The sequence below is a fragment of the Manis javanica genome, chromosome 12 (genome assembly GCF_040802235.1).
Source record: "Manis javanica isolate MJ-LG chromosome 12, MJ_LKY, whole genome shotgun sequence".
NCBI lineage: Eukaryota > Metazoa > Chordata > Mammalia > Pholidota > Manidae > Manis > Manis javanica.
Genome location: NC_133167.1, coordinates 276,635 through 293,780, shown reverse-complemented (window position 1 = coordinate 293,780; position 17,146 = coordinate 276,635). Strand labels below are relative to the sequence as shown.

Sequence of the window (17,146 nt, the reverse complement as noted above, 5' to 3'; positions counted from 1 at the left end):
GTCATGTACTAAAACTGGTAGCTTTCCTGCATTTCAGCAACAACCAAATTAAAAACTGTAAGGGAAGGGGGCTTCCAGTTACAACCATGACACCTAATGAGCTTAGGGGTCAGAACTCCCGTCTTCACAACATGAAACACAGGAAGAACTGAAAATCAATGACTTTTTTGGACTCATCAGAAAACTGAAGTCATAGATGTCTCCCCAAATCTGCAGAGACCTGCTAACACAGTTACAGCCAAGAGCTGCTTACCTGGGGCAGAAACCACTGGAGCCAAGAACTAGCAGGAGCTCTTGATACTGATTTGGATGAAATGCTGGAAGCGGAGTGTGGACAGCGTTTGAGTCAGAATCTCTGGGGCTGCAGGCTTGGGGGTCCCACTTTTGTGGAATCGACATTTAGGAACCCAAGTTCTCACCATGAAACGCCAAGAAAAAGATCACCTCGCTCTGCAGGGGGAGAGGAAGGGAACTGTTCTGCGACACACCCAGAGCATCTCTCAAACAACACAGTGAGAATGGCTCTCCAGGGTGTGGTCTCACCTGGGGCAGGGCACTGCCCACACCAGCCTTGCCGTCTCACCCAAGGGGGGAAAGAAAAGGAGAAACATGTGCAAGGGGCACCGCCCACAAAAGGCTGAAATGGAATCACAAGATCAGACTGCTTCTTCCCCCAGCCTCATACCTGGACCTCAACAGGAAAGGCGGAAGCTCTCAGGGAACCCCTAAGGACAGCGGGGCAGACAGAACATGAGGACATGAGAGGGATTTGAAGCCCCCAGGATCTGGTCACAGCAGAGATCAGACACAGCCCAAAGAGAGCCAGGTCAGCATGACACCTCAAGCTAAAGGCCTGTTTGCCTCCGTTTCTCTTATCTGATACACGTCTACCCTTCAAAGAAACTACAAGACAGGCTTAAAGGCAGAAGAAACATAGTCTTATGAACCCTCACCTAGCATAAGGACCTGACTCAGACATGGCAGGGACTTTGGAATGATCAGACTTGGAACTTAGAATAACCACGATTAACATGCTCTAATGGACAAAGTGGACAACATGCAAGAGCAGATGAGTTATATAAGTGGAGAGGAAATGCTGAAAATCAAACCTACAGTCACAGAAATGAAGAAAGCCACTGACGGATGGGGGAAGCAGCAGTGAATCTGCAGAAAACACGCCAACAGGAAACTTCCAAACAAAATGCAAAGAGGAAACAGAAAAAAGAAAAGACTAACAGAGAGTCACAAAGGTGATATACATGCACAATGGAAATAAAAGGAGACAACAGGGAAGACACGTGTATAGCTGAGAATTTTTCAAAATTAACAGCAGACTGTACCACAGATGCAGGAAGCTCAGGGAACATCAAGTATGATAAATACCAAAAAATCTACACCTCAGCACATCATATTCAAAGTGCAGAAGACCAAAGACAATGAATCTTGAAAGAAGCCAGAGGAAAAAGAACCTTTTTTACAGTGCAAAAAGGGTAAGGACTACAGTGGGCTTCTCACTAGAAGTCATGCAAGCAGAGTAGCTCCTATGTCCAGTGAAGCCATCCTTCAAAAGGAGGTGAAATAAAGACTCTTCCAAATAAAAGCTGATGGAGTTCTTTGCCAGCAGACATGCCCTGCAAGAAATATCAAAAGAAGTTCTTCAAGGAGAAGGAAAATAATACATGTCAGAAACTCAAATCTTTATAAAGAGCATCAGAGCCCCGGTCCACCGCACCACGGCCGGCCGGAGCTGGGGGCAGGTGGTGGGTGGGCGCGGAGGCCTGCAGGGAGAAGTGGGGGTGGGATGGAGGATTCCAGGGAAGGGCAGGTTTGCTGCCTTCCCCTCCGGCGGCCTCTGGAGGGCCAGGTGGAGGTATAGCACTTTGGACCAGGTCTTGTTCTCAGCTTGCAGTACTTAAATGGGTTAGGAAGGAAAAGATAAACACCATAACCAAGAGTATAAAATGCTCCTTCAGCTGAATCTTACAGCATCATATTTTCATCATTTACCTGAGGATAATAAAATCAGCAGATAAGTCTCCCTTCCACAGATGTTGGAGGTGCATCACTGTACTGCAAGTCAATCAATACAGTAATTTAAGTCACTTCAACTATAATGGAAAAGTATGAAAAATCAGCTAAGATTGGAGAAGGGTCTTATGGGGTTGTATTCAAATGCAGAAACAAAACGTCTGGACAAGTGGTAGCTATTAAAAAATGTGTGGAATCTGAAGATGATTCTGCTGTTAGGAAAATAGCACTGAGAGAAATATGTATGTTGAAGCAATTAAAACACCCAAACATTGTGAACCTCATTGAGGTGTTCAAGAGAAAAAGGAAAATGCATTTAGTTTTTGAATACTGTGATCATACACTTTTAAACGAGCTGGAAAGAAACCCAAATGGAGTGGCCAATGGAGTGATAAAAAGTATCTTATGGCAAACACTTCAAGCTCTTAATTTCTGTCATAAACATAACTGTATTCACAGAGATGTAAAACCTGAAAATATTCTGATAACTAAGCAAGGAATAATCAAGATCTATAACTTTGGGTTTGCACAAATTCTGATTCTAGGAGATGCGTACACTGATTACGTGGCTACGAGATGGTACCGAGGTCCTGAACTTGTGGGAGACACTCAATATAGTTCTTTGGTAGATGTATGGGCTACTGGTTGTGTTTTTGCAGAGCTTCTGACAGGCCAGCCACTCTGGCCTGGAAAAATCAGATGTGGACCAACTTTATCTGATAATCAGAACACTAGGAAAACTAATCCCAAGACACCAATCTATCTTTACAAGCAACCAACTTTTCCAAGGCATCAGTATTCCTGAACCAGAAGACATGGAAACTCCTGAAGAAAAGTTCTCAGGTATGCATCCTGTGGCTTTGAGTCTCATGAAGGTGTGTCTGAAGATGCATCCAGATGACAGACTAACCTGTGCGCACCTCCTGCAGAACCCCCTACTTTGATTCCTTTTGAGGGGACCAAATTAAAAGAAAAGCACACCATGAAGGAACAAACAGAAGACGTCAGCAGGTACCTCCATTCAAAAGCTAAAGTGCTGTAAAAAAAATTTTTTTTTCCTTTTTCTACCTTTCAACATGAGACTAGGTGGACACCAAGACCTTTTCTTTCCACTGGTTTAGTTGTATTTGTTTATCTTAATAAATACTGATGATTGATATAATAAAACCAGAAAACTATGAAAATAAAAAAAAGGAGCATCAGAGAAGAAACAAATGAAAGTCAAATAAAATCTTTTCTTTTTCTTATTCCTAATTGACCTAATCTTCAAATCAATAATAGTAACAGTGTGATTAGAGAATACAGTTAAGTGACATGAATGACAGCAATTTTATAAAGGATTAGAACGAAATGGGGAATACTGTGTTATAAGCTACTTGCACTGCCCTTGAGGGGGCACAGTATTATTTTAAAGTGGACTAAGATTACAGCCGATCCCTCAACAACATGGGTTTGAACTGTGCAGGTCCTCTTATGTGAAGGTTTTTTCCCAATAAATATACTGAAAAATTTTTTTGGAGATTTATGACAATTTGAAATAAACATTCTCTTTTCTCTAGCTTGCTTTATTGCAAAAACATGGTATCTAATAGATATAAACATAAAGTATGTGTTAACCATTTATGTTATCAGTAATGCTTCTGGTCAACAGGAGGCTAATATCAGGTAAGTGTTTGAGGGGATCAGAGTTACAGACAGATTTTCGACTGCACTGCTCAGGGGTCAACTGTAATTGTAAATGTCTAGTGCAAATTCTAGGACAACCCTGAAAAAGTTTTAAAAAAGTATTAATTGGTATGGTAAGGGGAAAAAATGAATTCACTAAAATGCTCAATTAAAACCAGAAAAGGCAGAAAAGAGGAGGAAGAACAGATACAAACAGAAAGCTATTATTAACATGACAGAACATAATCCAACTACGGCAATAATCTCTTAAAAACATAAATGGCTTAAGTATGCTAATGAAAAGATGGAGACTGTCAGCGTAGATTGAAAAAAAGATTCAACTCCATGTTGTCTATGAGAAACATTTTAAATATAAAGACACAGATTAAAAATAAAGTGATAGAGAAAGATATATCATGCTAATACAAACCAAAAGAAAGCTGGAATAGTTAGTTTCAGACAAAGTAGACAATAGGACAAGAAAAATAATCAGGGACAAAGAGGGTCATTATACAGTAAAAAGGAAGACACACAACCTGACTGGGCTGAGGGATGCCCAGAGAGCTGGTAAACATTATTTCCGGGTGCATGTGTGCGGGTGTTTCCAGAAGAGAACATTTCAATGGGTGAACTGAGTAAAGCAGATGGCCCTTCCCTACGTGGGTGGGCACTGAAGACCTGCGTGAAACAAGAGGCAGGTGAATCTGCTCTCTGAGCTGGGCCATCTCCTGTCCTGAGACAGCACTGCTCCTGGTCCCTGGGCCGTCGGAGTCAAATTGAGACTTATACCCACCTAAATGCTCCTGCCTCCATACCCCCCAACAGTTTTCAGGCCTTTGGACAGAGGCTTTACCAGCTTTCCATCCACAATCACAGGGGTCAATTTCTATAATAAAATTTCCTCTGGTATGTATGTGCGTATCTGTCTATGTGTCTGTGTACACGTACATGTATATGCAAATGTATATGTATACGTCCTGTTGATTCTGTTTCTTTGGAGAACCGTAACCCTACTTTATCCACCAACAGCAGAACACACATCTTTCTCAAGCTCACATGGGTCACTCACCCGGAAAGACCATATCTTGTCCCATGAGGTTCACCTTAACAAATCTAACAGCCTGGTGATTATACAAAGTATGCTCTCAGACTACAAAGGAATTAAACTAGATATCAGTAATTGCAAGGTAGTTGAAAAATCCCCAAATATTTGTAGATTAAACAAGACACTTCTAAAGAACAACTGCGTCAACAAGGAAACCTCAAAAGAAATAAAAAAATGTGAACTAAATGGAATGAGATACAACTTATCAAAATTTGTGGGATCCAATAAAAGCAACATTTGGAGGGAAACTTATGGTACTGAGTATATATTAGAAAAGGAAAAAATGTTTAAAATTAATAATCTAAGTTTTACCTTAGGAAAGTAGGAAAAAAAAAGAGCAGGTAAGTTGAAAGCAAGCATAAACCAATGAAACTGAAAATAGGAAAATAATGAAATCACAAAAATCAAAGGCTGTTTTTTAAAAAAAGATTGGTACACTCTAGTCCAGGTAACTAAGAAAAGAGAAAGAGAAGACACAAATTACCAACAGCACAATAAAAGGGCCATTACTACTGATCCTATGGATATCAAAAGGTCCCTAAAGGGATACTATGAATAACTCTATGTGCACAAATTTGATAACTCAGGTGAAACAGGCCAATTCCTTGAAAGACACATACTAACCAAACTCACAGAGGGAGAAACAATAATCTGAATAGGCCTGTATCTATTAAACAAATTGAATGAATAATAACTTTCCAAAACAGAAAGCAGCAGGCCCAGACAAGTTCACTTTAAGAAAGAAATTATACATGTTCTTCATAATCTCTTCTAGAAGGTAGCAGCAGAGGGACTACCACCCAACTCACAGCATTACCCTAAAACCAAAACTAGACAAAGACATCATCAGAAAGGAAAACCACATGCAAGTATTTCTCAAGAACACAGATGCAAAAATCCTTAACAAGCATTAGCAAATTAAATCCAACAACATAAAAAAATAAGTTAGGACCAAGTGGGTTTTTCCCAGGTATGCAAGGTTGGTCCTGCATCAAATGATGTAATCCATCAAAGAAAAATCACACAATCCTATCAGATGCAGAAAAACTGTTTGACAAAATCCAATACCCACTCATAATAAAACCTTTCAATAAACTAGGAATAAGGAGGAACTTACTCAACTTGATTAAGAGCATCTATTTAAAACAACAACAACAACAAAAAAAAAACCCCCCAAAAAACACAACAGCTCACATCACTTACTGGTGAGAAACTCAAAGCTTTCCTACTAAGACCAGGAGGAAGGCAGGGATGCCGCTCCCATGCTCATTTCAACACTGCGCTGGAAACCCTAACCGAAGCAGTAAGAGAAGAAGAGGAGATAAAAGATACACAGATTGGGATGGAAAACATAAAACTGTCTTTGTTTGCAGGTAACATGCCTGTCCATGCAGAAAATCCCAGAGAATCCACAAAAAACTCCTGAAATGAATAAGCAATATAGCAAGTTTGGAGCATGCAAGATAACATGCAAAATTTAATTGTTTTTGTATATATCAGCAATAACCTCTGAAACAGAAAACACAGGAACATTTACACTTGCACCAAAAAAAGAAAAAATATTTCAGTATAACTCTAACAAATTGTACATAAGATTTACATGAGGAAAACTACAAAACTCTGATGAAAGAAATAAAAGAGCCAAATGAATGGATGGACAGTCTGTGTTCATGGTCAGGAAGACGCAATTCTGCTAAGACGTCAACATGCCCTGTAGAGTCAACACAACCTCAATCAAAATCCAAGCAAGTCACTTTGTGGATATCAACAAACTGATTCTAAAGTTTGAAGGGGGGTGCAAAAGACCCAGAATAGCCAGCACAATATTCAAATATCCATGAAAAGGACCAAATGGAGAACTCACAATACCCCAATTCAAGACTTACTAAAAAGTCACAGTGATCACACAGCATGGTGTCAGCAAAAGGAGACACACGGATCGATCCACAACAGAGAGCCCAGAAACAGGCCCACACAAATACAGGCAGACCGCTTCTTCACAAAAGGAGCAACGGTGGCACAATGGGGAGAGAAGAGTCTAGTCCGGCCAACGAATGGCTTGGTGCAACTGGACCATACACAAAAAAGACTCTAGACACAGACCTTACACCTCACAAAAATTAACTCAAAATAGAGTACAGACCTAAATGTAAAATGTAAAAGTAAAAAATTCCTTAGAGAAACAGGAAAAAAATTTATGTGACCTTCAACTTGGCAATGAGGTTTAGATACAACACTAAAACATGATCCATGTAAGAAAAAATTGATACTGGAATTTATTAAAATAAAAAATGTATTTTCTGTAAAGACATTGTTAAAGAGAACAAAATAAAAAGAGAATAAAGTGAAAAGACTTGGGAGAAAATATTTGGGAAGAAAAAAACCCAAAAAAACTACCTGTCGCCCTCCCTGCTTCCTCCTCCTTGGCCCTGCAGGCAATGCATTTTCTTTTGGCCCCTGGTTTTGGAAAAATTCACATACCTGACCTATGTTTAGATTTTCCCTACCATTTCTATTTCATACATTTAACTTGTAGACTGTGATGTTGTTATTACATAATGAACTGAAACAAAAAAGGGCTTGTACCCAAAATATACAAAGAACTTGTAAAACTCAAAAACAACAACAACAAAAACAAACCAATTAAAAAAAAATAGGCCAAATATCTTCAAAAAGATGAACAAAATCAATAAACCTTTAGCTAGACAGACTAGGGAAAAAAGAGATAAGATTCAAGTTACTAAAAACAAACACAAGTGAGGACATTACTACTGATTCTACAAAAATAAGATGGAAGTATAAAAGGACTTTCAACAACCGTGTGCCAAAAAACTGGATAACCCAGATGAAAGGGACAAATTCCTAAAAACATAAAACCTACCAAGACTAACTCAGGAACAAACAGAAAATATGAGTAGACTTATAATTAGTAAAAGGATCGAATAAAAAAAATCTTGTGACAAGGAAAAGCTGAAAACCTAATGGCTTCACTGGTGAATTCTACCAAAAATTTAAGTAGAACTAATAGAAATCATTCCTAAACCTTTCAATAAATTGAAGAGGAACACTTCCTAATTCATTCTATGAGACCAGCATAACCCTGACAGTGAAGCCAAATATGATGCAGAACAATGTCCCTTATGGCCACTGATGCAAAATATCTCAACAAAATACTGACAGAATGAATTCAGCGGCAGTATTAAAAGAATTACACATCAGGCCAAGTGGGATTTATTCCTAGAATGCAAGGATAGTTTAATATACTAAAGTCACACACCTCATCAACAAAATGAAGGGAGAAAACTACACGATCATCTTGATGCGGAAAGAGCGTGAGATAGAATTCAACACCCTTTCATGATAAAAACACTCAACAAAATAGGAGTAGAAAGAAACTACCTCAACATAATAAAAGCCATGTGTTAAAAGCACACAGCAAATGTTCAACTGGTTTTTGTGAGAGAATGCAAGCTCTTCCTGTAGGATCAGGAACAAGACACGGATACCAGTTCACTTTTATTCAGCATTGCACTGAAAGTTCTATTCAGAATAAACAGGCAAGAAATAGAAAGAAAAAGCATCCAACTTGGAAAAAAAAGTAGTTACCTGTATTTGCAGGTGATATGATCTCATATGTAGAGAATCCTAAAGACTTCACAAAAGAAGCTGTTAGAGCTAATAAATGAATTCAGTAAAGAACAGGATACAAAGTCAACACATAAAAAATCAGTTGTTTTTCTATATACGAATAATGAACTACCTGAAGAAAATTTACAAAAACAATTCCACTTAAGATAGCATCAAAAAGAAAATACTTGAGAATTAACCAAGTGGGTGAGGGACTTGTACAGTAAAAATTACAAAACATTTCAGAAAGAAATTAAAGAAGACATAATAAATAAATGGAAACATATCCTGTGTTCATGAACTGGAAGGCTTGATACTGTTAGGAGTGACAATATTACCCAAAGCACTCTACAGATTCAATGCAATCCCTATCAAAATCCCAGTCATGCTTTTTAAAGAAATAGGAAAACCACCCTAAAATTCATATGTAATCCCAATGAACCTACAACAGCCAAAACAATCCTGAAAAAGAACAAAACTGAGATGATTCACACTCCCTGATTTCAAAACTTCTCAAAGCTCCAGTAATCAAAACAGTGTGTTATTAGCATAGACAGACATAGTGTGGAACAGAATAGAAAGTTCAGAAATAAGCCCTCAAGGTATTATGTTTAGTACACATGGTGTGGGGGTCACGGGGAGAACAGTGCGGCACAGAAAAGGCACATAGTGGATCTGTGGCATCTTGCTGCACTGATGGACAGTGACTGCACTGGGGTGTGGGTGGGGACTTGATAATATGGGCAAATGTAGTGACCACATTGTTTTTTCATGTGAAACTTTCATAAGAGTGTATATCAATCATATCTTAATAAAAAATTAATAAAAAGAAATAAGCCCTCACATATATGGTCAAATCAATTTTGACAAGGGTGCCAAGACCACATTCAATGGGGAAAAGACAGTTTTTTCAACAAATGGTGCTGGAAAAACTGGATAATCCCATGCAAAAGAATGAAGCTGGACATTTATCTAACACCATCTACAAAAATTAACCCAAAATGGATCAAGGACCTAAACCTAAGACCTAAAACAGAAAAACTCTTGGAAGAAAACAGAACAAAAGCTTCATACCACTGGACTCGGGGGTGATTTTTCAGCTATTACATCAAAGGCACAGCTAACGAAAGAAAAACACTAAGTAGACAAATTAGACTTCATGAAAAATCAAAACATTTGTATATCAAACGGCACTATCCACAGAGTGAAAAGGCAGCCCGCAGAATAGGAGAAAATATTTGCAAATTATATTTCTGGTAAGAGATTGATATTCAGAATATACAGAGAGCTCCTGAAAGTAAACAACAAAAAAACAAATGACCTGATTATAAAATGGACAAAAAGGGCTTGAATGGACAATTCTCCAAAGCAGACATACGAATGGCCAAAAAGCTCATGAGAAGATGCTCAACATCACCGATCACTGGAGAAGTACAAATCAAAACCGCAATTATTTACCTACTCACCCCCATTAGGGCAACTGCTATCAAAAACACAAAACAAGTGTTGGCAAGGATGTGGAGGAATTGGAACATTTAAACACCACTGGTAGTAATATAAAATGGTGCAATTGCTACAGAAAACAGTATAGAAGTTGCTTAAAAAATTAAACATGTAATTGTCATATGATCCAGAAATTCCACTTTTGGGAAAAACCCCAAAGAACTGAAAGCAGGGTCTGGAAGAAATATCTGCACGTCGCTGTTTATGGCAGCATTATTTACAACAGCTACAATGTGGAGACAGAAGTAAATAAAATGTGGTATATTCACACGATGGAATATTATTCAGCCTTAAAAAGAACGCAAATTCTGCCTTGTGCTACATCATACATGACGAACCTTGAGGACACTATGCTAATGAAATAAGCCAGTCACAGGACAAATATTGTGTGATTCCATTTATCTGAGGTACTCGTAAGGGTCAAAATCATAGACAGAAAGTAGAATAGTGAGTGCCTGGGGCTGTGAGAGGACTGGGAAGTTGTGTTTAATACGCACAGAGTTTCATATTTACAAGAGTTCTGGGGGTGCTGTGCAACAGCATGAAAGTGTTTAATATGGCTGAAGTGTACAGTTAAAAATGGCCTTGATGGTAAACTTTTGTTATGTGTACTTTCATAAAAAAAAGGAAAAGAGAAAAAAAGCTATGAAGCCAAAAAGAACAGAGGCACCTTAAGTACATATTGCTAAGTGAAAGAAGCCAAACTGAAAAGGCCACACGCTTGATTCCGTGGTGTCCACAGACACCAATGACGTGACATTCTAAAAGGCTGAACTACAGAAAACAGTGGCTGTTGGGTTGGGAGGGGAAGGGTGACCAGGTGGAAAAGGCAGCCCACCTGTGCTGGGATGGTGGGTACGTGGCATTATGCATCTGTTAGACTCAAGTCTAGCATAGTGAACTGTAACGTAAACTATGGACAATATATTACTAATGTAGTAATCTCGGTTCATCCCTTGTAAGTAATGAATTGCACTAACACAGGGGAAGCCTAGGGAAGGGGAGGCACTCACCAGCTTTCCGCAGGGCCAAGCCCTGACCTCTGGAGCCCGCAGGCCCACGGCCCAGCTGTACTGTTGCAGGGAATCTGTCCAAAACCTAGGGGAGTAGCTAAAGATAATGGACTGAATAATGTGGGTATAGCCCCTTCAACATAAAATCCTAAAAAAAGACCTAAAGGTTCCTTCATCAACAAACTCCTAATAGCACTGGGAACTGTGAAGAGAGCAGACATTGTGCGGGCAGCTCTGGGCAGGCCCTGGAGACCCAATCAGGACCCCTCTCCCTCCCACTGCTGATGACGCCTGCCCCAGCCTCCCCTCCCCTCCTCCTGGGAGCACAGGAGCAGCATCTTTCCCATTCTCAGCCCCACCCCAGGTTCCTTCGAGGGCCCAGCACCCTTCGTTCCATCACTTTGGCCCACGGCAGCCCATACACCTGCTTGCCTGTCACTACTTTACAAATAAAACTCTCCTGGAGCCATGTTCCCCTTGGCTACCCATCTCCCGACTCCCCATCATGGCCAAACCTCTCAAAGCACCTTGGCTCTGCCCCCTTCACCCATTCTAGACCAGCTGCTCTCCCCCTCCCCGAGGAGACCCCATGGGACAGCACACAGCCATCCTCTCCATTCTGGACAGGGCGGCAGCCAACCCGGCCCAGCACCCATCCTCCCTGCACAGCCTTTTCTTGCGGCCCCCACGCTGCCTCTCCAGCCCTCCCCCCGGATGCTCTGCAGCAGCACCTCCACAAACACGCTGCTCCTCGGCTGGCCCTGCCTCCCCCCAAGCCTCCCTGGGAATGCAGACACAGGCACACATCTCTGAGAGGCTGGAGCGCCTCAGGAGTATCTCAAACTCAATGGCTCCCAGATTTTACTGCTGTATGAGTCCAAAAAAGATCGTTAAATATTTCCAAAAAGGAGGAAAATGTTGGATACAATCAATAATGGTGAACAAAGTAACCAAAAATTGTATAATCTCACTCTGGTTGCTTGGTGGGGACAACAGGCATATGGAACAGATCACAGCCAGGTGCCACCTGGGGGTGGAAGGTGAGGCGCTGGGAGGGCATGGATGGTACCGGAGCTGACCCACCCTACATTTACAGACAGGACCCAATGGTTGTTAACAGTGGACAGACACCCACTAGAAGACCAGAAAAAGAAACAAGAAAACCTAACAAATTAAACAATAAAAGGGTAAGTCGGATCCTAGCTCCTCCGTAATCACAATTTTAAGTGGGTTAAATTACTCCTCAAAAGACAAAGGCTCTCAATTTGAGTTAAAATGTAGCTATAAAATAAAGGGATATAGAAAGGTTGGAAAGGTGAGTAAATAGGACAAACTGGGACAAGGGTTCTCTGTGTTGGTAAAGTCAGGAACACTTATGTCTCTAATATGGTTTTGAAACATAAAACTGGATAGACATAAAAGAAAAAATGGGTATCCCAGGGAGAGACCCACCTTCCTGCTTTTAGAAATCAACAGGTCAAGCGACAGCTGGGAAACAGACCTGTTGACTAATACAGATAAGCTGGACCCAGCTCTGCGAGAGGGAGGGACAATGTTACCAATGAGTGGAGAGGACATCTTCTTCCCCACAATGAAACAGGCACAAAAACAGACTGTGTATTAAGCCACGGTGAAACCTCAAAAAGATTCCAAAAAGCCAGTATCTTTAAGTGACCCTCTTACTAGACCTTAGAGCAAAAAAATGTATCACAAAAAATCAGCTCTCCTCCCCCAGTCTATCCATCTGAAAAACTGTCAACGCCCATCCTTCTAAATAACCCTTGTTAAGCAAGGACTTAAGGCTGAAACGACCAACTATTTAGAAGTGAACAGCCAGGGAGCAGCCTGAGGCAGAGCACAGGAGTGGGGCAAGGGTACAGGGGAAGGGGCATGGCCTCCACTGCAGGGAGCAGGGAGCCAAAAGACGGAGCAGAGAGGCAAGGATGACCGAAGAGAGACAATGCCAACTTGCTCAAAGGAGTAAAGGACCAGTGTTTGGAAAGACCTGTAACAGCGACAAATGTTGGGAAGTCTGACCCTTGAAGAGGAGCAGGAACAGCTTGCAGACACCAGGTGAAGGGAGGTGCCAGCGCCTCAGCCCTCTGCTGGGGCGGTGTTCCCCCAGACCCTCACGGCATGTGAAGACACGTGGGGTGGGTTTTGTTTTTGCTTCCGTTAGGGTTGTGCTAATGGTTGTAGCTCTGGGGGTCAAGAAGGTCCTGCCACTTAAGAGCCTTTTCCCACCAGAAGTGTTAATTAAATCCCAGAAGACAAACATTAGTCTGGATTAAATGTTTGCCATGTATATGTTACAGGTAAAAGATACTATCCTCAAAATGTAAAGGGTGATATTTGGTATAAATGACAAAATAGGAGAAGCAGAAATGTAGCTAACATATAAAACATATCGAACCTATCTGTATAGATGCAAAGATATGCATGTAAAAGCACAGAAAATCTAAGCCATCACACCAAATTTTGATAGCAACAAGGAACAAGTCAGGAGGTAATGAGAAATGGGAATTTTCACCACTTCTTAGCCTACGTATTTCTGTAGTGTTTTAAGTTCTACAAAAGAGAATGTATTTTACCCAAATAATGTTTAAATTTTTCATGAAATTATTATTAATGATCAAAATGATTTAACTTTAAGGCTATTCATCAAAACATGATGGCAAGGCCCTCCCCGTGGTTTTAAGAGTTTGCTCTATGTTACAGTGAGCTGCTGGCTCCTCCGGAGGTCGCACCGGTGTGAGGTAGGGCAGCCCCGCCTTTCCAGTGGGAAACCAGCTGCAGGGGCCCCCTGAGCCAGTGGGTCTGAGTGGCTCCCCCAGTGCACGTGAGAGGCTGCCTTTCCTACTGGCTGAAGCCCGGAGCGGCACTCGCCCCTCAAGTGCCCTGGAGCCAGTGGGGGCTCCGTGTACAGGCACGCTACCCCGGGCCTCCCCACCCCCCGCAGCAGGGCTCTCATGGGCGCAGGCAGGGAGCCCAGCTGTACTGACCGCGGCCGGCTGGCAGCAGGCTGCTCAGGCGGGGGAAGCTCGCTCTCAGCTCGTCCAGCTTCTCCTGCAGCTTTCGCACCTGGCTGTCAGAGCGGCTGACCCTCTGCCGCAGGGTCTTAAGCTCGCCGTTCTTTTTTTCCACCTGCTCCCGCAGGCAGCACACCTGGCTCTTGCTCTGCCGGGATGAGAAGCAGTAGGAGTGCAGCGAGTCGATGAGCTTGCAGGCCCCTGATGCCGACAGGATGACCTCGTTGATGGACATGGGGCTGGCGTCGCGGTGCTCACTTTGCACAGCTTCTGCGGCTGGCCTCGGGGTGACATCTGCTGGAGGGGCAGAGGGGCTCTGGGACGGCTCCTGCGGTGTCACTGTGAGGGAGGAACTCGGGGGGCTCTGGGCCAAGCCCTTGTCGGGCCCCAGGCTTGTCCCACTGCAGCCGGCCTCCAGGTCTCTCTTCAGTCGCTTTCGGTCGACAGGCTCTCGGGGGACAGACGGCCTCTCTCGAGTGTGTTTTGAGGAGAAACTATAAGAATGAAGCGAACCAATAAATTTGCATGCCCCAGATCCTGGGGGGCTAAAGTCATCCATGGAAATACCACTCTTATCCACCAAGCCCCCATTGGGGGAGGCAGCGTTCTCATCGCCAGCATCCCCAGTGGGTGTGACCACGTCTTCCTGGCTGCCTGATGCCTTGGCAGCTGGACCATCTCCTGGAGCTCCGTCTGGTGTCTGTGGTGCCCGCTCCTGGCTTGCGGCTCCCCGGGCGGCCCTGGGCGCAGTCTCACCCTGTGGCGTGGCCCGTTTCACCCTGCAGGGCTCTGGTCCAGCAGACAGGCTCTCCCTTGAGGAGGAGGATGGACCCGCAGCAACCCTCCCGTCTGCGTCACTCGCTCGTGCCCTCAGGCCCCCAGACGCCTTTCTGGTGTCTCTTCTCCTGGTGCGGCCATGGCCTCCAGACCCCCTCTTCTTCTCAGTCAGGTGGAAGATGGAGGGCACAGCCGTGGGCTTGAGCAGGCGGTGCTGGTCCTCCAGCCTTTTGGAGAAGCTGTCTTTGGTGAAATGTTCACTACAGAGGAAAGAATACTTAGTGGGGGTCCAGTTTTCCCTTTGAACAGCTTTGAGCCACTGGATCAGTCGTTTTGAGTCCTTTAGGGGGAACCTGCAGGACATATAACAGAGCAATTAGAAACAACTAAATGTGTACCCCTAAAATTACCAACTATAAAAGCAAAGCGAGCGTTTTGCAAATGTCCAAACCTATATTGACTTGATTATCCACTAAAAGACATTATGAAGACTTAAGACACACCTACTTGTAAGTTACTACTGGAACAGAAAGATTAATGGTCCAATGCGTGCCCTGCAGGAGCCTACAGTCTGTAGGGCAGAAAAATGACAGATGCTTCCCAGGCTGTCTTAAATGCCCCGAGACAGCACAGGATGGCATTAAGACAACTGGAGGCTCCAGGAAATGCTGTAATAGTTCCTGGTTGCTTGTAGCTGACTAACCCTCCCAGTGTGACTGGGATGCACGACTATGGATGCTAAAACGGGGATGTTCCACATTTAGAAGCCAGGCCAGGTGGTGGCCTAAACATCCCAAATGCCCAGCATGGTGCCTGGCCCCAACTGTGTCTCCAACAGCTGAGGATGTGAGACTGGCTTTAACCACTTGTCAGACTCAAAGGACGTTCCTAGGTGTTCCTACTGCACTTCCCCTACCAGAAGAAAAACTGCTCCTTTTAAAAAGCAACCATCCCTGGAAGATACTGAATGAGATACGCGTTATCTCTAAGACAAGGTTTCTATTAGAAACTGAGCACTGTGCACGTGGTGGTGGTGGGCGCATCGGGAGGGCTATCTCACACACCTGAGGTCGCCATGGACAGGACCAGAGCGGATACCAACTCCTCAGGAAGTTCTAAGCAACGTGACCTTCTACACTTCCTCAACGCTCTGCGAGCCCGTTTCCCGAAGACCCCCCACCCCATTCTCAGGTCCTTTGACCCACAGCAGTTAGACTATTATGAAGGCCAAGAGCAGCTTTCTCTACAACGCTTTGCCTCGTTTTCGGAAACAGTAACAAAACTGCTGGGACCAGGCTCTGAAAGAAACTGTCACGAAAACCTGGTGGCTGGCCTCTGAAATAATATAACTTGTTTTTTTGATAGATTGTAACAACTTAAGGCTCAAAGCAAACCACTGTGAACTCTCACTAACTCTACAAACAACAAATGTCTTTCAGGTCTTAAAACCTTAAATAACACCCAGTAACATAAAACAAAGCGCCAGGAGGTTTTCAAAGCAGAGCGCCTTCAGATCAGGGCTGTGGTACCTCCGGCGCCGAAGTCCGAGAGAAGCCCTCGCGGGGAGGCCAGGCCAGGCCGGGGAGAAGGCGGCCCCCGCCCGCTGCGGGCCCACTTCCGCGGAGCCCCTTCCCCGCCTCGGGGCAGCGGCCGGCCCTGCTCCGCGGGATGCAGGCGCGCTTCCTGCCCGGGGGCGGCCCGGACCCTCCGAGGAGCGTCCGCGGCACGCCAACCCCGAGGACCGGCTGTCTCCGTTCGGCCACGTTCCCGACCGCAGGAACAGAGAGCGGTCACAGCCAATGCAAGAGGGCGACCTCCCCGAGGAAGCGCGCTTCCAGAACGCACTGTTTGGAACCCGGCGGCGCCGACTCGAATCAATGAGCGCTCGGTGGCCTCGGTGGGGAGGGGTGGTGGGGGCCCTCAGGTGGGCGCCGGGGCCGCGCGGTGGGCCGCCGGTGGGCGCAGGGGGCGGCCGCGGCGGCCCGGCCCAGAGACGGCGGCCGGGCCAAGGTCACACAGCACCCGGCGCTGACTCACTCGCGGGCCCGGCGCATAAAGTGTCTCCGCCTCGGCCGGGCCGTGCGGCCTCAGTTTCCCCCGGCCGGGCGGGGGCGTGGCCGGAGGCGCGCGTCTGCGGGCCGGGCCCGGTTACCTGTGGAAGGAGACGGCGCGCTTCTCCCCCTTGCCCTGCCGGTTGGAGCAGTTCGCGGCCGCGCAGCAGATCACCATCTCGGGCCTCGGCCGCCGCGCCGCACCAGGCTCCGGCCGTCGCTTCGCCGCGCCGAGCCCCGAGCGGGACCGCCCCGAGGGGAGGGCGCGCGGCGACACGGCTGCGGGACGTGGGAGCCGGCCCCGCGGCCCCCGTACGGCAAGATGGCGGCGCGCGCCCGCCGCCCCGC

At 44.7% G+C, this 17,146-nt stretch overlaps 1 protein-coding gene and 1 pseudogene across 2 annotated transcripts in view; one reads left to right on the top strand and one right to left on the bottom strand.

The window, feature by feature from the left end:
* THAP4 (THAP domain containing 4) overlaps window positions 1–17,110 on the bottom strand; it is a 36,436-nt gene extending 19,326 nt beyond the window's left edge. Inside the window, exons 1-2 of one of the 2 annotated variants that reach the window (XM_037009547.2) lie at window positions 16,900–17,110; window positions 13,944–15,100 (exon numbers count right to left, since the gene is read on the bottom strand). In XM_037009547.2, the coding sequence (XP_036865442.1) occupies window positions 13,944–15,100; window positions 16,900–16,976 (1,234 nt within the window). In that variant the 5' untranslated portion in view covers window positions 16,977–17,110. Of the gene's footprint in view, window positions 1–13,943; window positions 15,101–16,276; window positions 16,441–16,899 lie in introns of those variants that run through there. The other variant, XM_073217776.1, reaches the window with a different exon arrangement.
* Window positions 1,638–5,342, top strand: LOC108399794 (cyclin-dependent kinase-like 4 pseudogene; annotated as a pseudogene).
* Window positions 17,111–17,146: the final 36 nt, after the last annotated feature.